We start from the raw sequence: 21,880 nt of genomic DNA on the forward strand, positions 1-21,880 counted from the left end.
CGCGGGGCCCGGGCCCGCCCATCCCGGCGGAAGCGGCGGTTGCCGGGGAGCGGCGGGGCCGGGCCGGGCCCTCGGCGGCGGCTGCGGCGGGCGGGCCCAGCCCAGCCCGGCCCGGCCGGGAGCGCTTCTCCGCGGCTGCCTCGGTGAGTGCTGCCGGGGCAGCCGCACGGGCCCTGCCTGGCCCGGGGCTCGGGGGCGGGGGCGGCGGGGACAGCGGGGAGCCGGGCCGGAAAGCGCCGGGCCCGGGGCAGGGGCAGCGCCCGGGGGAGGCTGCGGGCCCGGGCCGGGACTGCGCTGCTGGCAGCGCTCCCGAGCCCCGCGCCGAGGGAGCCAGCAAGGTCCGCGGGGTGTCCCGATCCCCCGGGGTGCCCGGCGGTGCCCGGCGCCCAGCCGTGCCCGCTGCGCTCAGCGCCGGGCCGGGTCTCAGCACGTGTCTCCAGGCACGGCTGGTGTTTTCTGGGGGGGGCTGCCACACTAGCTCCAGCCTCAGCACGGGAATTACATCCCAGAGGAATCCCACGTGTTGAGGTGTCGTCATCTGTCCTTGCCCTCCAGAGAGAGCCCTGGGCTGCAGCTCTGTTACGGCCACATCAGTCTCTGCCCACCTTCCTCGGCCCTGGTTCTGCTCCTGACCCAGCTGCTGCAGGAAATGCGTCTGATTCCCTGGGCAGGCTGTCCAAGCTGCCTTTATTCCTAAACAGCTGCTGGGAGATACCAGCTCCTAGAAATGCAAATGGCAGAATTGCACCTGGCTGTATCTGTCCCTCTGTTTTCAGAGAGACAAAAGGAAAAATGGGTCTTTGAGACTGGCAGGTGAGAAAAAGCTGGTGAGACCTGGGGAAACACACGTGGAGAACAGTATTAGAAGGAGAATAGTAATCTCTCCCATAGCAGTCAGCAAGGAGAAGGCTTAGGCAGGGACAAAAACCACTGGGTAAGTTCACAGCACATTGACTCTGGTCCCAGCTCCCAGTTGTTCAGGAGGAATGGTCTCAGATCCATTGGTGCTGTTTTGGTGCAGCCCTCGGGCATGGAAGTTATCCTGATGTGACTTTCCAATTCAGCTAAAACTGTTGAGGAAGGAATCAAACATGCAAGACCAGCTGCATGGAGATTAGCCCTTTGATTTGCTGCAGATGACTTGCTCTGCTTATCACAGCTTATCACAACCGTGGGATGTTTTTTCCCATGCTTTTTGCAGAGATTGGCTCATGAAGGCAAGAAGCTGGGTTGGCATCAGCTCTGTGTGTGGTAGCAGCTTCCTGGCCAGGGACCCAGGCACAGTGAAAATGTCATGTGTGAGGAAGAGGGAATGTTTCAAAGTCAGATGCTGAGGGTTCAAGGCTGTGAAATGCACCTGCCTGAGGCTTGTCTGTTCCCATGTCTTGCAGTTACCTTAACTACAATGCCAAAAATAAGCCACAGAAGGAAGCTGTGGTTCTTACAGGCTCTGAAAGGGCTCAGTTTACCAGGGGAATAAGTAGCATTTTTACCACTTGGTCAGCTGCAGCGAAGGGCTTAGAGTTGAGTTAATGATTATTAAACTTGCAGACACTGGGAGAGAGGGAGCTGGAGCCTGCATTGCTTGGCTCCTAGGGCAGCACTAAGCTGTGCTTCTGGTGGAGAAGGGAGCAGCACACTGGGCTGAATGAGCAGTGTTGAAATTGTTGGGTTACTCCAGCAACTGCTCTGTGCCTCCTGTAGCTGTGCAGAGTGCTGGGAGCTGTGACTCTTCCCTAGGGAGTCTGCAGGTTGGCAGAGGAGGGGAGGAACACATATGTCTGTTTGCCTGGACTTTTTCAGCTGGTTGTGCAGCGTGTGCCTGCATCTCACAGCCTGTGAATGCATAAATGGTGTGTGTCTGGTGGCAGCAGGTTGGGTACTGCATTGTTGGTGTTCAGGTTTCTGATGTGGTGGTAAAGCAGATTCTTTTCTGGGTGCAGGCAGTGATCAGATTGTGCCCAGGATGTCTGACCCTATTCCCTTATCCCTCTCCTCTGTGTCCATAAGTATGTGCTCTTGCTGTGTTTCCCTGGTGCTTGCTCCAGTGTTTCTCTGATCCCTTGTGGATGTAAAAATCATGTTCCTTCTGGACAAAAGGTTGCATGGGCAGAAAACAAACCCGGTGAAAGAAGTGACTTGTTTGATGCAGGGGCAGTGAATGGAGTTGGCTCAGCACAGGACTGTTGGTGTGCTGCAAAGGCACAGGAGTGAGCCATGAGGGTCTCTCTCCTGTGTCCCCCAAATAGGCTCGTGGTCAGCAGAGCAGCAGCTTGGGGAGTGTGTGCCAGTGGTTGGACTGAGGCTTGGCAGCTGGGACAGGGCTGGGACACTGCTGCTGGGGACCTGTGTCCCTCCTAGCTCCCTACATGGGCAAGGTGCTCCCTATTGTAATGAGGTTGTCTGATCTTGCAAGATCCCAAGCCAGAGGTGATGTGACTTGCAAATCAGGGAGTGGGTGTCATTTGCAAATTCCCTGCAGCAGGGCAGGGTGCAGTTGGGATGTGAAGGTATAAAATGAGCCTTCACCCCCCACCTCCCATCAGCTTGCCTTTCCTCCTTCAATCCCCCGCAATAATTGTCTGCTCTCTTACAGGTCTTGATTTCAACCTGTCGTTTGCCTGTAAATCACTGGGTTGGGACTCGAGTTCAGATCAAGATCAGATGTGCATTTCAAAGCCAGTAGCTCTTCTGGAGTGATCTCATGGTGAATCCTTTTTTTTGTTGTTTTGTTTTTTGGTGGTTTTTTTTTGGTTTGTTTTTTTTTTTTTTTTCTTCTCTTCTCTAGAATAAGAGAGGCTGGTCTGGCTTAGTTGGATCCATTATTGAGGAGATTAAATAATACCAAGCCAGCATCCTTTTATCTCTGGCTGAGAGTCTGTGCCTGCTTTTTAGAAATAGCTTTTCCAGAGCAGCTGGCTTCAGGCTGCACATGCATGCTGCTGTGCAGCAGTCAGCACTGCTTGCACTGCCTCTGCTGTTGTGTCCAGGAGATGAATAACATCATTCTGCTAATGGGTCTCATGTCAACAGGGGTGATTTAGCAAGGAAGACTGCAGTGCATTAGTTGCTATGACTCAGACTCACTCAGCCTTGCACTGATCGTTTATTGGTTTATACATTAAACTGCAGATGCTGCATCCCATCAGTGCTGGCATGTCAAGGATCCTGAGAGGGGTTGTTCCCATTGAGGTGTCTCAGAAATGTTTAAATTACTGCCTCAGGAGTCAGGGAGTGCAGGTTGTAGTCCCAGCTCTTAGAGCAGTGACTCCAGCCAAGCTGCCCTGGCGCCTGTCAGAGCCGTGGTGTGACACTGATGAGGCTCCTGTGACTCTGCTGAGAGCTCAGCAGCAGCCTGTGCCTGCTGCTGGGGCACCCTGCATGCTCATGTTCTGAGCAGGTTTATAAAAATGTTATCCAGGAGATCTTGGTGAACAGTGCAGGGAAATTGATGCTCTCCTGTCCCATCCTGGTGGAAGGGTCTGATTCTGTCGTGGAAAAAGAAGCAACAGGGACCTGTGTGGGCCAGGAGAGGGACTTGTGGATCTGTGCTGTTTTGAAAAGTACTTCAGAAATGAAAAACATGTTCTTCTAAGCAAGTAACTCTGTTCTCCCCAAGACCTGAGAAACTGTCTGGGCTCTTCCCCAGAAATCCAGTTTCTGCCCCACATGATCCTGAAGTGAAATGTTTTGTCTTTTTGTAAAGTGTTTGTCCTTCTGGGGCTCAGCCCCAGCCTGCTCAGGGGTGGTGACAGCACAGGTGTGTTCTCAGGGAGGATATGGCCATATGGGACAGGAGCTTCAGCTTCCTCTGGACAAACTGTGTTTGAACCACAGGAGCCTTTTAGAGGGGCCCAGGGTACAGGATAATTCAAATCTCAGGATAAAACCTGTCAGATGCTACCAGGTACCTCATGTTTCCTGTTCACTCCTTCTCTGTCTGCTTTAGATGTTCCCATGTGGGAGAACAAAGCCAGGAAGGATTTTTTGTACCGAAGGTACAGCAACTGTGGGCATTTTCAGCACTGGTAAAAACACAGATTAGAGCCACAGGAGAGACATTGCTGTTGGACCCCTTGTTTCAGCTGCATGAAGTCCAATTTGGGGTGGTTGTTAACTGCAGGACATCTCTGGAGCTGGGGGTGAGGTGCCAAATGAAAGTTAGAAATTCTCCTATACATATGTGTATGTGTATATATATATATATATATATATAAAATTTAGTTTTTCAGAGGCTCAGTGAGCCCTGTTCATTTCTGTTCTCAGTGGTGGCTGGCTTCTGTGGCAGAGGCAGAGCAGTGTGTGGCAGGATGTGTGAAGGGCCATCCAGGATTTCTGGACCCATTCCTCCAGACCCAACGCTCTTCCCAGAGTATTACAAACGCCCCTCCTCAGGTGAGTCCTTGATGCTTGGTACAGGTTTGGGAGTTTGTGCTTTGCCATGACACAGCTTGATGACCTTATCCCTTGGTGTCCTGGACAGTCTCTGTTCTATTAGGTGATCCTAAAGTGGTCTGTACAGCTGGTTAAAAGATGGGAAAGCATAAGGCAGAGGTGAAGAGGGGGCCTTCACATTGTTTGTGAGCTGTGTTAGAATCACAACTGAGGTAGAATCATTTCCTGACAAGGTTCTCCTTTTTTGTTTCTCTGCAGCTCGAGGGAGGCTGGAAGGAAATGCTCAGAAGCTGTATTTAACCTCTGGCCCCCTGGACCCAGTTCTGAGCCCCTACCCTGCTTTGGCCCAGCCAGCCCCTCACATTCGCCCCAGTGGAAGGGAATTCCTGGAGAGGGGACAGAAAGGGACACTCAGCCTCTTACTGCAGCTTGAAGGGATCTCCCTTGATGAGGGGATGCCAGTTAAGAGTAAGTACAGCCACATCACTGCTGGCCTCAGCTGCCTTTGGGGCCAGGGGTGAAGTATCCAGGATTTGGGGTGGATTCCCAAAATGCTGCCTGAGGAGAGCTTGAGCTTCACAGGGGTGGTCACCCCATCTGCAGCTTTGGCCTGACAGTGGAGTCACCTGTCCTGGAGCCAGTGATGTTTTGGCTCCAGTCTCAGGTTTAGAATGGGAATAGAGACTGGAAAAAAGGTACAAATACTTGTGTTTCTTTATACTTCTACATGAATCAAACAAAACCTTGATGTATGGAGGATGTTTAACATGGCAAGTTCCTAGTTGGTGAAGCCAGGCATTGTGGATGTGGATGTGAGAACATCTTTGCAAAAGATGTTCCCTTCTCTAGGGCAGGGATGTCACCCAGAATACATTCAGAGGTCCAGGAAGGAGATAAGATGTGTGAGCCCTAATTTGCTTCATGTGCTGGTGCTCTGAGCTGGTGCCACTGTGGTAGATGCCACAGCTGCTGTGCCCAAGCAGGGGGAGAAGGATGATCATCTGGTTATGTCAGCTGAGATATTCCCTGTCCTGGGAGCCCAAGGAAGGATAACTTTTGATTCTAAAATAAAACAAAACCTCTAATCCATAATCTTGGTAATGTCCACTTGAACATGGGACAATGGCTGACCCTGAAATCAGGAACAGTGCAAGTTCAGGGCTCTGCTGCCCTCTCTACTGCTCAAACACCATGTGAGCAGAACTGGGAATTGACCTTGCTCTTGAGAGGATGCTGGCATGGCTTGTCTGGCTTGTCCATACTGGGACAAGTGGAGAACAAGAGAGTCTGTGAACAGCAGCAGTGTGCACAGACCTCCTCATCTGGGTATCCTCTGGCAGAAGAGTCAGTCTGGGAGTGTGCATCTAACAGGGGCAGGATGCAGAGATGGTCCAGTCTGCAGAAAAGGGAAGAACTTGCTGGCTCTGTGGGCTGTTGGACCAGCTTGGGAGGGGACCTGTGCTCTGGTGCCAGCACTCTGAGAGCCTGCATGCTGTGGCAGTGTCTGGGAGGTGAAGCTGTGTCTCCCCTTGCTGAGCAGGGAAAGAGGCCAAGGACTATGAGAAGGAAAACGTGAGGAGGATCAAGGAGATTCAGAAGAAGTGCAAGGAGAGGGAGCGAGCCCAGGAGCGCAGCCAGCCCAAGCCTGTGAAAGCTCTGTGGAAATCCCAGAAATACGAAAATGTGGAGTCAAAGGTGAAGGCCAAACTGCAGGTTGGTGTTTGTGGAGGAGCTCCTGAGCTCTGCAGGTTTGGGGTGTGGCTCAGCCACGAGGGATGGTGGGATGATGGAGACAGGGGGGTCCTAGAGCCTGCAGGATCTGGAGACATCTCAATGCTGAAGCACAAAGGGCAGATGTGGCAGTGGGGATGTGAGTGAGGGTGTGTGCTTTGGGTGCAGAGAGTGCTGCAATAATCCCTGTCCTGCTTCCCCCTTGTAGCCATATTTTATGCCAAGGGATGTTCCCATCTGGCTTCTCAGCTTCCCCATGTTTGGGGCAGTGCTTCTCTGGGGTTTGTGCCAGCAGGCTGTGGTGTTTTGCCCCATGGATTGTGGTTCTCAGAGGCAGATGTGCAGGCTGCACTGAGCCTCAGTGCAGCTATTCCACCCTGGGGATACACAGTGGGCAGTGGGCAGTGTGTACCCACACATTCTTCCTCAAGTGATTGTCCTGGTGGATAAGCACTGCTCAGGGGGGCACAGACATCTCCATGAGGCCTCTTGGATCAGCACAGCCTGTGGGGATGCTGAGTTGGAGCCTTTAAGTTCCTCCTCATCTCTTCATTGCTTCCCTTTCATCTATGGCCAGCTTTTGATGCTAAAATGACGTGTATTGATAACAACTGCAAAAATTGGCAAGATGATTCCCAAGCCAGTGGTTCCAACTGCTGTGTCCCTTCTTCCTGGTGTGTCACCGACCTCTGTGATATCTGTGACCCTTCACACATGGGAGCAAACCCACGAGTGCTTCAAGAACACAAGCCTACGCTCTTGTTTGACAAATGCTCTGGGTTAGAGGGAGATTGAGCTCATTTCTTCCTTTGTTTTGGGGAAGGGGGTGGTCTCTGCGCAGGCAGTTTCTGCGTGGTGCATTACTTGTGCTCTGTGGATTCCTCCAGAGAGCCCTGGCACTGACTCATGGTGCTTTAACTGTTGCTGTGGCTCTCCTGGAGCTGAGGTGTTCCCTGTGAAGGATCTCCATCTTCTGTGGAGCTGCTACTGCTGCTCAGAGTTTCAGTTGATTCTGCTGGATCTTGATGACTAATGCAGAGTTTTGTCTCTGTCATGTGTCCCCAAGGCTGTTAACTGTAGCAGTTGTCTTGGAAAGGGTTCTGGCAGTCCCAGTGCTGTCTTAGAGGGAGATGGGGCAAGCTGTGCTCTGTGTTCCTGAGGTCACAGACTCAATCAACTTCGAGCCAGCTGTGCTAGGAAAAGGCAATTCTCATTAACTCACCAGAGATCCAGATCTCCTGTTGAAACAAGACTGATCATCTTTGGAGCATGAGCAGTCTGGGCAGTGCTGAGGACATCCCATACTGCTCCTCACACCAAACCCACCAATGTGTCTGTCCAGTCCCACCATCAGTCTGCAGCTCTGCCCAGCTGAATGGGCCAGGCAAGAAGGAATCCCCCAGGGAGCTGCAGTTCAGCTGAGACCTTGGGTGTTTGTGAAGATCTGGGGGTGGTCCTTTGCAGTTCCCATCACTCCCAAGGACAGAGCAGTGCCCCAGCTGCATTTTTCATAAGGTCACTCACTTGCCACAGTGTCAACTTTCAGTTTTTGAGGTTTGTTTGCAACATGACTGTCTGAGATAGTCCCAGACTACCTGCTAGACATCAAGTCCTGTCTCCCTGTGCCACAGCCTTTGAAGATGCCTCTCAGATGCAATTCCACCAGACTCCTTCACTCTCTGCTCCTTTTTCTTTCTAGAGTGATACAACCACAGATTAGAGGTGCTGGGCAGAGCAGCACTTGAGAACAGCACCTCAGCAGGCAGCTTTGTGCCTACCTGCTTGATCCAAATGTGTTTCTGCAGAGTTCCTCCCATTTCTTAGCAATTCATTGAGTGGCCAGGCCTGGGTCTGTTGCTGTTTGTTGACCTTTGCTGGCTGAGTACAGATTATCTTCCCCCAGGAACTCCTGCCAGCCCGTGGCAGAATGTGTGTTCTGTCGTGTGCCTGCTGGAAACCTGTGGCTGAGCTCGTGGTTAACCACCCAAACTTGGTTGAGAGGGTTTTTCTTTGCTCCCTTCAGTGGTGGATCTTTTCTTGCCTTTCCCAGGAGACCTCCCCACCTCCAAACCCCGAGGCTGTGAATTTCCTGAGGGCGTATTCTCGCTGTGGCTCTGGGATCAAGCCGTGCAGACCTCTGTCCCCAAGGCCTGTCAGAGCAAAAGAAGGAGCAGACACAGAGGCTCCAGAGGCACAGGGTGCTGAAAACAAGGTGAGTTACACACTAACTGCATCCATCCCAGGGATTTCTGGCACTGATCCATTGCTCCTGCTTTGAATTCTTCATATCTTCTCCTCAAGTTTTGGGTCAGATGTGCTGCATGAGTGGGAGATGTGTAAATACTGTGCCTGGCTGAAGGGAAGGAGCAGGGTCTTGGTCAGTGGGGTGGTAAGATGGATATTCAGGGACTATCAATTCTAGCTTCATCCTCACTCATAGTTAAGGAGATCATGAAGTTCCCTGTGAAAATTCCACCTCCTCATGACAGCAATCTCAAATCTGTTCTTCCAAGGCCTTTGCAGGAGATCTTGGGGATTTGGAGGCTGTTCCCAGTGTAATCAAAGGAACTGTGTCTTCTGGACGTTAGATAAAAATTTGGGAAGTGAGTTGTGCATTTTAGTAAGGAGAGTTAAATCAGCATTAGTAGCTGAACCTTTCAAGTAGTCTATTTGGGAGGTCCTAAAGAGCTCCATGACTCATGTCCTTTTCCCTTGGCAAGTGTGAGATTGTCAGTTTGTTGGTTCCTAAATGCCATGAATGACTTAATTAAACAGGACATGATCTTCAAAGGAGGAACACCAGGGAAATCTTAAATGCAAACAGCCTTCTCCACTGTTTTGTGCAGCAGAGGAGCTGTGGTGGAGGTGCTGTCAATGGGGAAGTGCCCCAAGGATCAGCAAAGCTCCTGCTCTGCCAGGGGTTGTGTTGCATTTCCTGGTGAGCGCCCAACCTGTTTTTCCTCTGCCCTCAAAATGCACCAGTAGGAGCCATGGGGACTATGTCATGCCTGCTTTTTTCTGTCCTTCTGGCTTTTAAGCCAGATTATGATTATCTTGGGGACCTTAAAGAGGCCAGGTTTAGGCTTGTCTTTTGGTGATTGCCTTCCCAAACCATGGCCACTGCACACTGAGATGGGCTGTGCCTGTCCTGCTGTCATACAATTCAGTGTGTTGTGTGCTGCATTTTCCTTTTTCCCTCGTGTGGACAGTGGCAGCTGGCTGCATGCAGGTGCCCAGCCTGCCCTTGATGCCCTGCTCTCTCTTCTTGCAGGTGCAGGTGGAGGGCAGGAGCGTTGACTTCATCAGGCACAACGCGCGCGCTGCCCGGCGGGCGCCGCTGCGCCGCTCGCAGTCCCTGCAGGCGCTGGCCGAGCTGCTGCAGCAGAGGCGCCGCGAGCAGGAGGAGTACAACGCCAAGCAGAAGGGCCACGTCCCCCAGTAGTATGTGTGCCCCTCTCTGCTCCACCAGGCATTAGCTGCACCCCCAGGTTCTGCCTAGGGAGATGGGCTGGGCACAGAGGCGCACTCGCAGTGTGCGGCAGTGAGCTGGGTGTAAATGCTGTCCCTCCTGATTTCTTGATTTAACCAGCATCCCATGCCCAGTGTGGCATGGCTCAGAGACAGTTTTGACTCCTTCCCTTGCTTGCTGTCGTACAATGATGCTGATATGGGGAAGCTTTGAGAAATGTGTTCCTGAGAACACATTTGTACCTTGAGAAATGTGTTCCTGCCCCTTTGTAAGCTTTGTTCCATGTGATGCAGCTTTGGCATTAAAAGTTCTGGTTTTGGAAGGGCAGAGAGCTCGCTGTGCCTCACAAGTGTTCATCTTGCCTTGCACCTGGGTTCTGAGGAACATCCAGCTAGTGCTGTGCAGTTTGGGGCTCTGCATGGGATACAGACCCTGTCCTAGGACTGACTGTGGTGCCAGTCCTTTGGCTGTGCTGTCCTCTGCCAGCATCCCTGGCCATGAGCTGCTCTGTCTGCCTTCATTCTGCCACTGACCCTCAGATGGTTTGGCGAGGACTCAGTGAGCCAGAAATGAGGAGCAGCAGCCCTTATCTCCAAGGAGCATGTGTTGGCCTGAGTGCATCTCTGCCAGCAGCCCTTTGGTGCATGTGGAGCACATTTGCTGGTCCACAAGTGTGGTTTAAACCTGATGTATCCCCCACCATGAGGGTCTGTGCCAGCACGTGGGTCCCTGGGGTCTTCAGCCAGTGACACAGAACCTGCTAGGGTTTGAAGGGCACATTCCTGGCCCCTGTTCCCCTGTGCCACCCCCCTGCCAGATGTGCTGACACCTGCTCTCCTTTGCCTGCAGCCTGCTGGAGAGGAAGGAGCTGTGGCGCAGGCAGAGGGAGGAGCGGCTGCGGAACCTGCCGGACCCCGAGACGCCGCCTGGCCACACCATGATGGCCGAGAGCCAGCGCCTGGACACCCTCAGCAGCCTGAAGCAGAGTAAGGGGAAAGGAAACAGGGATTCCAGCCCAGAAAAACTCACATCCTAGACAGGATAAGGGAGAAGAGACACGGGCACACAGATTCCTGCTGCTTGGAGGGTTGCCTGGGTTAAGGTGTGTGTAGGCAGGTGTGAGCTGGGGGCATGGAAAGAGCAATCTACCTCAGGTTACAGGACAGGCTTTCTGGAGCAGGCTTGTCCAGTGGACCTGATGTTAGGGTTGCTATTGCTCTTAAAATCTTAGAAAGATTTTGTTTGGAAGGGACCTTCAGAGGTCTCTAGTCCAATCCTTGGTTCTCAAAGCTGGAGCAGGTCTCTCAGGTCCTCATCCAGCTGAGCTTTAAATGGAAGGATTCTAGGTCCTTTGTCCAGTGCTGCTGTTGTGATCATGCTCATAGCACTAGGAAAATGATGGATTTATTTGCTCTTCGACTTACACAGCTTCTTGTTTTCTCTTTTTACAGGCCAGGAGCAGCTGATAAAGGACCTGGTTCTGCTGCCAATGCGTGGAGACAGCCTCAAGATGCAGAAGAGGCGGGTAGAGCTCGAGAGGAAGCTCTCCCAGGTAGACGAGGCAATCAAAATTTTCTCAAGGCCAAAAGTCTTCATCAAGTTGGACTCCTGAGCTGGTGGGACCAGGTGTGCTGTGCTGCTCTGCCTGAGCATCCTTTGTTGCTGGGCAGGAATGGACATCACTTTTTGGGAGGGAAGGAGAGGAAGCCAAGTTCCAGTCCGTGGGCCCATGCAAGTGCCCGTAACATCATCCAATATGCAGCTGGCATCTCTTGCTCACCTTTCAGTGCTGTATCTTGTCCACAGGAGAGGGAGGGAGATGCCCTAATGAAGGCCCTGCTCAGTGGTTCTGGAGAACAGTTGTCTCTGCTGCTTGACTTGTCAGAGATCAGCTCTGTGCTTTGCATCTGTGGCATCACCTCTTCTTTCCCTTTTTTCCTACTTGTAGAAACTGGTAGGTCTCTTGTGGTGCTGCCTGTGGTATTCCTTGTCACCCTCTTTCACCACTCTGAGCTGGACCATGGTCATGGCTCACCCTGAGCACCTGAGGACTTGGGACAGCTTGGGGACAAGAAAGAGGCACAGAGCTACAGTGTTCTGCCCAGGGAAGGGCTGGGCTGTCAAGAGTGTCTGGTCAGGTGTCTGGAGAAGCCTTTGTTTGTATGGTGAGAGAGACTCCAATAAATCATCATTTCCATCTCACAGGGTGTGTGCAGCTCCCAGTGGGCCCAGCAGGGCCCGAGGAGTGGTGTGGGCAGCAAAAACCATCAGTGTTGGCACAGTGCAGGCAGGGCTGGGTGCTGGGACATAGTGGTGGGACATGCACTGGAGAATGTGCAAAATCCTGCCAGATCTCCATCCACAGGCTGGCAGGAAGGACAGGGCTGGGAAGGTGCTGTCATGTGGGTGAGCTCACTGCTGCCTTACCTTCAGATGCCATGCAGGAACCTGTGCAGACCTTTGCAGGGATCTTGCTGCATCAAGCAAAGAAAATTTTAAGCTGTAAGGGATGGCTGGAGAGCTTGGTGCCACAGCTTGGAGCCATATCCAGCTAAATTTGGAGAATCTCCAAGTATGGGGTTGCCCCAATCACCTTGCTGGGGCTCTGTCTCCAGACAGTGCAAGCCTTAGGGGGAACACTTTTTCCCCTGAAATCCCATCAAGTTTTCCCTTCATGCAGCTTGTGCCATTGTTCTGTCTCCTTCTGCTACACAGGGTGGGGATACTGTGCGTGGATCCCCCAAGCAGCTGTCTTTTTGCAGGAATTGCTCCATGCTGGGCAGGATTTTGTGGGGTGGGAATATTGTGGAGTATTCTAGCCCTGTCTGTGTCACCTGGCACACTGCAGTGCCCTGGGACATCAGGGTTGATGCCACTGCCAAGGGCTGGGGAATATTTTGGCACTCAAGGGCTGGAGGAGGTGAGATGCCAACTGGAAAATCACCCCATATGCCCCTGGGGCCACCTCAGGGCAAACCTCAGAGCCAGGCTGAGCCGGCCAGGTGAGAGTGACTGGGGGCCATGGGCACAGCCCTGGGCACCTCCCTGCCCAAAACAAGCCTGGGCTAACCAGCCCTGCTGTCAGATCTGCTCTCTGGTCTGTCTGGCCCTGGCTGTGTGCCATGAGTGTCCTCAGCCCTTGCTGCACTCCCTACCTGCCCTGCCCTGAGGCTCTGAATGGAGAATTGGGCTTTTCAGACCCTGAGAGCTGCAGGTCTTCCTCCTTGCCAGTGCCACCACAAGCCCTTGGCAGCAGTGAGTGCCACCATCAGCTTAGCACTTTTGGGAGAGGGACTGAGGGTGCTGGGAGCCCAGCAGAGCAGCAGGGACAGGTGTGGACCCCCCTGCCCTGAGCTTGGGGCTGAAGGAGGAAGATGGGGCTGCACTATCACCAGCAGCATTTGCAGGGCTGAGTGACAGCCAAGGTGCCCCCTGCATTAGTGAGGCCCAGTAGCAGGGACAAGTGGGAATGGAGGGGCCAAGTAATGCTGACTGCATCAGGCCAGGTGGCTGCCCCAAACAGCCTGGACATGTGTTCTGGGACAGCACCACGGGTCTCAGTGGAGTTGCCCAGCACAGCAGCAAAGTCAAAAAGTGTGCTAAGGCCACTGTCCTCAGGCACTGCCTGCTGTGCACTGGGCTGGGTACCCCCACTGTCCCCCTCCTCCCTGCAGTGACATGAACCAGGGACAGGCGTGGTGCTTTCTAGAAAAAGTTTTACTGTCCGTTGCAATATATTAATGATGCATATTTCAATAAAACAATTAAAAACCCCCACTTGCTTGGAAGGGAAGGCAAGGGGTCTCAAAGGGGCAGTGCCCAGCTTGAGTGGGTGCCACAGTGGGGGTCACGGGGAGAGGGCAGCGGGCAGCCCCTCTCCAGCCCTGCCCGCTGGCCACACCATCACCCTGGTGTCCACATCCAGCCCGGCTGAGCAGAAACCCGAGTGGCACAGGCCCCTGCAGCTATAGGGTGAGGAGGGTGCCATCCTCCCGTCCGCTGCCCCGGCCGGGGCTGCCGTCGTGGCTGCCGAGGGACTGCAGGGAGCCCCGCGAGCTGTGCGGGGACAGGCTGGGCGGGCGGGGTCCGTCGGCGGGGCCCCCGTTGGGGCAGCCCCCGGGGACGTAGTGGGACGCGCTGTCGCTCTCGATGACCAGGTCGCCCTCCTCGTCGCTCTCGGCCGTGCTGTAGTTGCTCAGGTACTGCGAGGCCGGGCTGGGGGTCTGCTGGCTGGGCGTGCTGTCCGTGGACACGCCCGAGCTGCCCGAGGCCTTGCTGCTGCGGATGACGTTGTTGCGCTGGTTGGCCGGCTTGACAGTGATGATGAGGTTGTGGCTGTTGGCCACCATCATGTCCGTCACCTGGTCCAGCGACTTGCCGGCCACGTCGATGCCGTTCACCTCCAGGATTTCGTCGCTCACGGCCAGCAGCCCCGTGCTCTCGGCCAGGCCGCCCTTCACCAGGCGGGAGATGAAGATGCCGGGCACCTTCTCGACGCCCTGCGGCGCCACGCGCACGCTGACGCCGTCGCGGATGTAGAAGCCCAGCGGTTTGTCGGAGCCGTGCTTGTGCAGCCGCACGCGCCGGTGCGTCTCGGGCAGGATGTCCACGTCGATGATGGAGGAGATCTGGCGGAAGTCCTGCGGCATCCCGATGAGCAGGTGAGGCTTGGCCCGGTAGTGCGCTGGCCGCAGCAGCCCCTTCTTCTTGCGCTGCAGGGAGTTGGAGGCGAAGACGCTGGCGTCAGACTCTGCTGTGGGAGCAAGGGAGGACACGGGTCAGGCATTGCTGGGGATGGGATGCGTGGCCTTGGCCCCAGGTGCTGGGGCAGCAGGCAGCACAAGGGCCCTGCTCGCAGGTCTCACCGGCTTTTCCTCCCCAGATCATCAGCCTGGCTTTCCCCGCAGCCTGTCTCTGCTGGGGCCCATCTCCTGGGATTACCCAGCGTACACAGGCACACAGGCCAGGATTAGTGGGATCGAGGCAGTGATTCAGCCTTAATCACACTTAAAGCCAAACTCTGCAGTTTAACACTAGAGCTGCCAGCCCTGATGGCCTGGGAGCTGCAGCCATGCCCCAGTTTGGGTTTGGGGACAGAGGACCCCCCACCCATATGTGCTGTGGTGGCAGCCAACTGCCTTAGGGTGAGTCCAACCCCAGGAGACAGTACCAGAGTCCTCTGCACCACCAGAGCAGGGCTATTGCTGGCATGAGTTGGTGATGGTCGCCACTGTGTCCTGCAGAACTCTGCCATTCCCAAGGACAGAGATTCCCCACCTCCTGGAAATTTATGCCAGGGCTGCAGCATCCTCAGGGCCCCTGAATATCCCAAACTGTAATTTGTGCCCATATCTCTTATTCCACCATCAAGCACCTTCATACAGAGTTTGACTCCCTCCTTCTGGACCATGGCCTAGGGCTGCTCTGTGGAGCCCAACTCCAACCCATCATCCTTGGCCTCATCCACCAGGTGCTGGGGAGTATCCCATGGTTCCTCTCTGGTTTTTCCCCATCTCTTTCCATGGAGGAGCCCAGATCTGGATGCTCCATGGCCAGCACATTCCCCACAGTGTCCCCCACCAGCATCTGCTCCAGCTGCAGGGCTGCTAGGGATGTCCCCAAGCCCAGGGGACATGGGATTTCTCCCTAGGCAAGCCAGCCTGCCAGGGCTCCTGGCTTATAAATATCTCCCTGCACACACAGCCTTGGCATATTTTTAGCTCGGGGAAGGGCGGCGGAGGCTTTCCCACAGCTATTTCAGCACACAGCTCCTCTCCAAGGGGCGCAGAGTGGCTGGGCCAGGCAGGTCCAGCACGCCAAGGATGAGCCCAGTGGTGGCCCTGGCAATGTCTCACACTTTCCCCTGCCCTTCCCATGAGCTTTGGCCCAGCCAAGGAGGGGCAGTGCCATTGTCCCAGCCGGGCTGCCCTGCAGGGATGGCTTCACCCAACAGGGTGATGGCACAGAGGGGAGCCCAGCTGCAGCCCTTGCCTTTTGCCCTGCTGTGGCAGGACTGGCTGCTGGAGAGCCCACTGCCAGGAGCACACTGTGTGTGTGCACAGCTCCCTGCACCTGGCATGTGAGAGGCTCTGCAGCCACATTCCTCAGCGACCCAGACCGGTTCAACGACAGCCCAGCCTCGGGATGACCTGGATCCATTTTAAATTAGCTGTGATTCACCCAGAACTTGCTCCTGGCCTCTCTGCTCACCTCCCTGTGGTGCTGCTGGCCCCGTAGCCCCTCTCCTGCGGGCACAGCTGGGTGCTGGGGCTCCCTGGTGCTGCCTGCTTGCCTTCCTTATCATGCTGCCTATAGAGCCAGGCTCTGCCTGCTCCCTCTCCACACTGGCACAGTCAGCTATTCCAGCAGCTCACAGGGTGGCTCTTGGGAGCAGGAGTGGAGCTCCCATAGCAGCCCTGGCACAGCCACCCCTGCACTGGGTCCAAGCATTGGGCCAGGAACAGGCGATGGTTCAGCGCTGGCAGCAACAGCCCCCAAATGAACCACAGGCTCCAGGCTGGATTGCTGCTGCCAGCCCCCACACCAGGCAGCCACAGAGGAAACACATGTCCAGGGCATCCCACACCACCCTGATGCAAAAGCCCAGGAAAACTGACACAGCAGCCAGTGCTGGCCACCAGCATCACCCCTCACCCAGAGACTTCATACCACTAACATGAGCTGGAAACACAGACTCGCTCTGGATGCTGTGCAGGGAAAACTGTGGCTCTGGCTCTGTGAACTGCTGACTGATGATGCTATGAAAGAGAAAACCTCGGTGCTAAACTGAGTGGAAGGGGATGGGCTAGTTTTCCCTGCAAACAGGAGAAACACTCAAGAGTGTTTGTCACTTGGAGGCTTTCATCCTCTCCAGGACTGCTATCAGGATGCTATCAGGTGTACCTGTGGGAATATGCCACTAAGATAAGGGCAAGCCCCTGGTCTGCCAGGGAGGAACCAAGCCTCTTCCCACCATCAAAAATCCAGCAGCACCTGGCACCCTGAGAGCTCTGCCAAAATGATGGCTGTTGCTCCCTCAGGGCAGGCAGCTGGATGGGGCTGCTGGCACAGCCCTCACAGGAGTAACAGGGATGTTATCTGGGAGCCCACGCAAGCATGGCTAGAGAACATGACTTCAGAGAGGTGAATTGCAAGGATCTGCCTTTGCTCACCAGGTCACACAGAGCTGGGCTGAGGAGGTGCCTCCGGCTGCCAGGGAGAGCCCATGCAGGTGCCAAAGCCCTGGCAGGATTCTGGCAGCCTCCCAGTGCCACCATCTCCACATCCATCCACCAAAGCAGTGGCTGGAGGGTGTGTGAGCATCCAAAGGTGGGACAGCACCACGGGATGTGGCTCATCTCTCTTGACAGGAGGACACATACAGTGCCTCGCTTACCCTTCTTCTGGATGATGACCCTGAGGAGGGGGTTGGCAGAGGACAGGGCTTTGTGGTAGTTGTCGTCGTTGTTGATGGGCAGGAGGTCGCCGTGGATGTCGGTGTAGCCCAGGAGCACATCCACCCGCGGGATCTGGTGCACTGTCTGCAGCAGTTGGTAGAAGTCCTGGAAGCTGCCGGCGCTGGAGCGCTTCATGGCAAAGCGGCGAAATTCAGCGTCGAACTGCAGAGGAGGACGAGGAAGAGGGTGACTGAGGGCAGGGCTGGCTCCGGCCGGCAGCACTGATACAGGCAGGGCACCACACAGAGCTGCCCCGGGGCAGGCAGAGCTCCGGAGCCCGGCAGCACCAAGGTAGCAGTGCCAGGCAGGAAGAGCCCGTCCCAAAAACAAAGTAAAAGGAGTGAAGCCGTTTTTCTGCCCAAACACTGAAGTGATGGAGCAGAAAGATGGCCCCGCGGCAGAGGAAGGACCCTCTGGCCGTACCACCAGCCGCGGCAGACTCCGTGCTGCCGGGAGGCCCTTCCCTGCGACACGGGCGCTGCCGTAGCACCTGGTGAGCAGCAGCGCTAATTAATGCCTCCTTCCGTCACGACCAAGGGGAAGCCAATTAAGAACAGGCTGAGGAACGCTGCGAGGATCGCGCTGCCCGCGGGGGTCACACCTCAGCTGTCGGGACAGGCGGTGGCCACCACGTCCTGGGAAGGACACCCTGCACCCTGCCGGGGATCCCGAGCGGGCAGTGGCACAGCTGGGCGAGTGCACAGCTGGATAAGGGGGAGAAAGGGACACATCTGGCTGAGCATAGGGATGGGTCGGTGGGCACAGGTGGATAATGGTGCATATCTGGGTGACGGCACACACCTGGGCGAGGGTGTGCCAGGTGAGCACATATCTGGATAAGCAGACACGTCTGGGGGAGACCACAACTGGGCGAACGCACAGTCATGCAGGTGTGCACATCTGCATGCACGGCAGGGGCTGGTCCCTCGCTAGGGGTGCACATCTGGGTGCTGGCATGGCCGGGGATGAGCATGGCTTGGCGAGCACGCACATCTGGGTGAGTGCACATCTGGGCGAGGTGCGTCCCCGGGGTGACCGCACACCCCGCACACCCGCACCGGCGGGGCCACCCCGCACACAGGCGCTGCCGGAACGGCGCACCGGCGCCCTGCGCATCTGGCGAGCGCTCCCACGGCGTTCCCACGGCCGCGCCGAGCGAGCCCGCGGCCCGGCAGAGCCCACGGTGGCGGGACCCGCAGCCGCCGGGCCGGGCTGGGCTCGGGGAGGCTCCGGGCAGCGCCGCCGCAGCGCAGGGAGCGGAGAGCCCGCACGGCCTGGCTCCCGCGCCGCTGCCCGGTGCGCGGTGCCACCCCACGTGTGCTGCCCGGCGCGGGGGCGACACGCTCGGTCGTGACCCGGCGGAACCGGCGCGGGAATCGGCATCAGCATCACCGGCCCCGTTCCCGGCGGGCGCTTACCTTGCTCTTGACCTCGATGACGGGCTCGGCGGAGCGCGCCGGCGTGCGGTGGTGCTTGGCCATGGTGCGGGCCGGGCCGGGCCGCGGGGCCGCGCCGCCACCGCCGCTCCCGCGGCCACGGGGGATTTTCACCGGCCATGACGTCACCGGCGGGCAGGCCGGGCGCCGCCGCGCCATTGGCCCAGGCGGGGCGCGGGGCGTGGCCGGGCGGCTGCTGACAACGTCGCCGTGGTAACGGGGGTGGGGACGGGCGGGCGGCAGGACCCCCGTCCCCATCCTCATCCTCATCCCCATCCTCATCCTCATCCTCATCCCATCCCCATCCCCATCCCCATCCCCATCCCCTCCACGTCGGCCACGAGCACGGCTCCGGTTCCTGTCGCGCCGGGACAGCACCGAGCGCTGCGCCGGTAACCTCGGGCATCCCTTCGCTGTCAGGAACCTCATTAGCGACACATTAAACCCAACAGCGGCCCCTCTCTGGGGACACCGAGCTCCGGCACGCGGCCAGCATCCGCACGGAATCCCCGTGAGTGTCACCGGTGGAAGTCTCGGCCCCGCCTGGGAATATCCTGGCGTTTCTCCATGCTGGCCGGGACCTTCCCATGCCACCGGCTTGGTGGCCTTAGGCAGAGCCAACCCTGGTAGCAGGGGATGTTTTCCTGTGCCCCTCATTCCCCATCTCCCGGTTACATGCTCGTTCTGGTTTTTCTCCCTTGTCTGGCGGGGAAGTTTGGTGCTGCTCCAGAGCAGTGTGGCCCAGGCAAGGTTCATTGTTTCAGGGATGATTTGTTTGACTGAGCAGTGGAACAGCTGAGCGAGTGGAGGGAAACTGGCCAAGTTCACCGGGTGTGTGGCAAAGCCTCTCTGTGCCCGCCCCAGCACCAGACTGCCAGGATCTGCAACCAGAGCACATCTCCTTGGTGCTGTCAGGCTGTGCCCACAGGTGATGCCCAAGGGATGTGTCTGTGGCAGAACTGGCTCTGCTCGGGCACAGAAACACTCAGGGACAGCCAGAGAACCCTTCCCTGCAGACCCCACAGCAATGCCAGGGCACACTGTGAGCTCCCTCCTGCCAGCACCAGGGTCACCAGCCCCAGTGCCTGAACAAACTCTTGTTCATAGATTCTGAAGAATTTTGGAGCCAAAGGGACCATGACAGCAGCACCATGAAACAGACACCTAACTAGCACAGTGCTTGCATTGAACCAAGCCTGGAGAATCAGCTTGGCTTGTCTGGATTCTGGTGCCCTTTGATCCTTGCCCTATCCTGGCTCAGGGAGCAAACTTTGGACAAAATTGCATCACACCCTGGCATTCCCACAGCACCAGGTCTGCGTTAGCTGGTCTGTGGCACCTGGCAGGCTTGTCCCCTATGTCACTGTGCCCGGATGAGCAAAGGAGCATGCCAGGCTGTGAGACCATGGGGCATCTCCTCGTGTGCTGGCAAATTCTTGTCCGGCTGTTCCTGCTGTGCCAAGTGATTGCCACACCATGAAAACCAGCCTGACCACAAACAGAGCTGTAAATTCATCAGCAATACCCCACTCAGCCTCCCCCCAGTTCTGGGGATTTTTTTTTAAATAGAGTAATTGTGTTGAGGTCAGAGAGATAATCCTGATTTACACCATGGTTAATATTTACACAGGTGACAAAAGCAGCTTGCAGCCCGTCATCTCCAATTTTGGTAACTTGGAGTTAATTGTTCAGCAGGACAGTGGGGTGATGTGCTGATTACACCTTCTGGTTTGTGCTGTGGCTCCTTATCTGCTGCCACAGAGCGAGCTAAACTAAGCAGACGGTATCAGGGCAAGTGTTTGTTTTGCCTCAGTCCCAGGAGCTCTGAATCAGCCTCTGGAACTGGAGCATGTGCTACCCAATGTCCAAATGTGTCCACTGAGCCCAGATCCAACAGTTCTTGACTGTGGGTGAGGACAGTGAGGGCCTGGGGGGTCCAGCAACCCCAGATATGGAGGGGGCTGCTGAAGTTTAGCACTCAGGTGCCTCAGGAGGTTGTTCTTCCAGCCCCTGCTCCTCCAAGCCAGGTCAGGTGCTGGATTCAGGTAAGTTTGTCCACTGAGCAGGCATTTTTCCCAGCAATGGCTCAGACAAGGACTGGGCAGAGAGCAGCTCAGTTGAGTTCTGGCCCTCTTGTCTGTGATGAAGGAGAAGGACAGGAGCCTGAGCTCGAGGCAGGATCAGCGCTGTGGCTACAGCTGTGCAGCTGGTCCACGGGCCAGAAACAGCACAAGGAGTCCCAGATAAAACACACAGAGTCCAAGATCCTGGTTTCACTCCAACACCTGCACAGCCTTACCCTGTCCCTGCCACCCACGGGAACTCTCTTGGTGCTCTGAGCAAAGGCTGCAACCAAGCAAGCAGTGAAGTCACCTTGACTTTGACAATGGTGATGTGGCCCTGGACTCCGTGTTTGTCTTTCCCCACTGCCAGTAGGAGCTGAGGGACAGGGATCATGATCTGTGCTGATGGAGCAAGAGCAGCAAATAGCTCTGGCACTGTCTCCTTGGGCTGGTGGGACACAGAGCAGAGGTTGGTGAGGCAAAGCCCACCGGGCATTGAGCCCTCCCAGGGACAGCGAGGAGAGAGCAGGCAGGAGTGCAGCCCCAGCGCTCGCTGTGGGATGTGGATGTGAAAGAGGAATGGGCTCCGATGGAATTCTCCACCTTCACAGGGACATACCCTGGCAGCTGCCGAGGCTTCACCCGACCAGAGCCAGGCTCAGCTCATTTCTCGCGGTTTTGTTTTGCCGGCTCCCCCGGCAGCGCTCGGCTCTTCCCGCGGGGTGATGCATCCCCGCGGCTGAGTGTCTTTCCCAGTTGCAAAATCTGGTCTTGCTGCAGACTCATCCGTGCCTTTGGGCAACAGGTCTGGCTGCCAAGGAATACTGAGCAGCTCCTGAAACACGCAGAGCAAATACCTGGTGCCGAGAGATAAACCCGACATCTCAGATTCCTACGGTTTTGTTTTGAAGGACTCGCAAACCCCCTCCTGGTGTATCAGGATCATTACCACGGGCCTTTAAGTGCTGGATCGCATCTCACAGGAAGATAGGCATGAGGAGGAGCACTCAGAAGCTGCTGGTTCACATTTTTATGGCTTTTTATTTTTTTGTTAGTAAAAATACCATTAATTATTAACTCTCCCCAGCATCTCTGCACACTTCTCTTGGCTCCACCCAGAAGTATGGTTTGTCCTGTACCCACAAAGCCCACAGCAAACCTGCTAAGTAGCTGCACAGGTCAGGGAAATTAACTATAGGGAAAAAGGGGAATGTTTCACCTGGATCAGGCTGTGGATGCAGCACTCGCAGGGCTCCACAAAGCTGTGAGGGAGAGGGAAGGCGAACAAGGGATCCCTAAGAGCTGCGTTGGTGCCGGAGAAGATGTGGT

General features: G+C 55.9%; 2 protein-coding genes across 4 annotated transcripts; one reads left to right on the top strand and one right to left on the bottom strand.

The window, feature by feature from the left end:
• Positions 1–34: 34 nt before the first annotated feature.
• ENKD1 (enkurin domain containing 1) lies at positions 35–11,797 on the top strand. 2 transcript variants are annotated; one of them, XM_056500651.1, is made up of 9 exons: positions 35–143; positions 2,597–2,707; positions 4,267–4,395; positions 4,654–4,863; positions 5,936–6,108; positions 8,177–8,338; positions 9,398–9,567; positions 10,445–10,581; positions 11,047–11,797. In XM_056500651.1, the coding sequence occupies exons 3-9, from the start codon at positions 4,311–4,313 to the stop codon at positions 11,205–11,207; spliced, it is 1,098 nt and encodes a 365-aa protein (XP_056356626.1). In that variant the 5' UTR covers positions 35–143; positions 2,597–2,707; positions 4,267–4,310; the 3' UTR covers positions 11,208–11,797. The 2 variants fall into 2 exon arrangements, with proteins under 2 accessions (XP_056356626.1, XP_056356625.1); XM_056500650.1 differs by having other exon boundaries at positions 52–143; positions 4,289–4,395.
• Positions 11,798–12,006: 209 nt separating this feature from the next.
• PARD6A (par-6 family cell polarity regulator alpha) lies at positions 12,007–18,616 on the bottom strand. 2 transcript variants are annotated; one of them, XM_056500653.1, is made up of 3 exons: positions 18,471–18,616; positions 16,992–17,214; positions 12,007–14,345 (listed from the first exon to the last, which is right to left on the bottom strand). In XM_056500653.1, exons 1-3 carry the CDS (start codon positions 18,531–18,533, stop codon positions 13,561–13,563), a joined length of 1,071 nt encoding a protein of 356 aa, XP_056356628.1. In that variant the 5' UTR covers positions 18,534–18,616; the 3' UTR covers positions 12,007–13,560. The 2 variants fall into 2 exon arrangements, with proteins under 2 accessions (XP_056356628.1, XP_056356627.1); XM_056500652.1 differs by having other exon boundaries at positions 12,007–14,348.
• Between the last annotated feature and the right edge of the window lie 3,264 nt (positions 18,617–21,880).

The sequence above is a fragment of the Oenanthe melanoleuca genome, chromosome 11, assembly GCF_029582105.1.
Source record: "Oenanthe melanoleuca isolate GR-GAL-2019-014 chromosome 11, OMel1.0, whole genome shotgun sequence".
NCBI classification, from domain to species: domain Eukaryota; kingdom Metazoa; phylum Chordata; class Aves; order Passeriformes; family Muscicapidae; genus Oenanthe; species Oenanthe melanoleuca.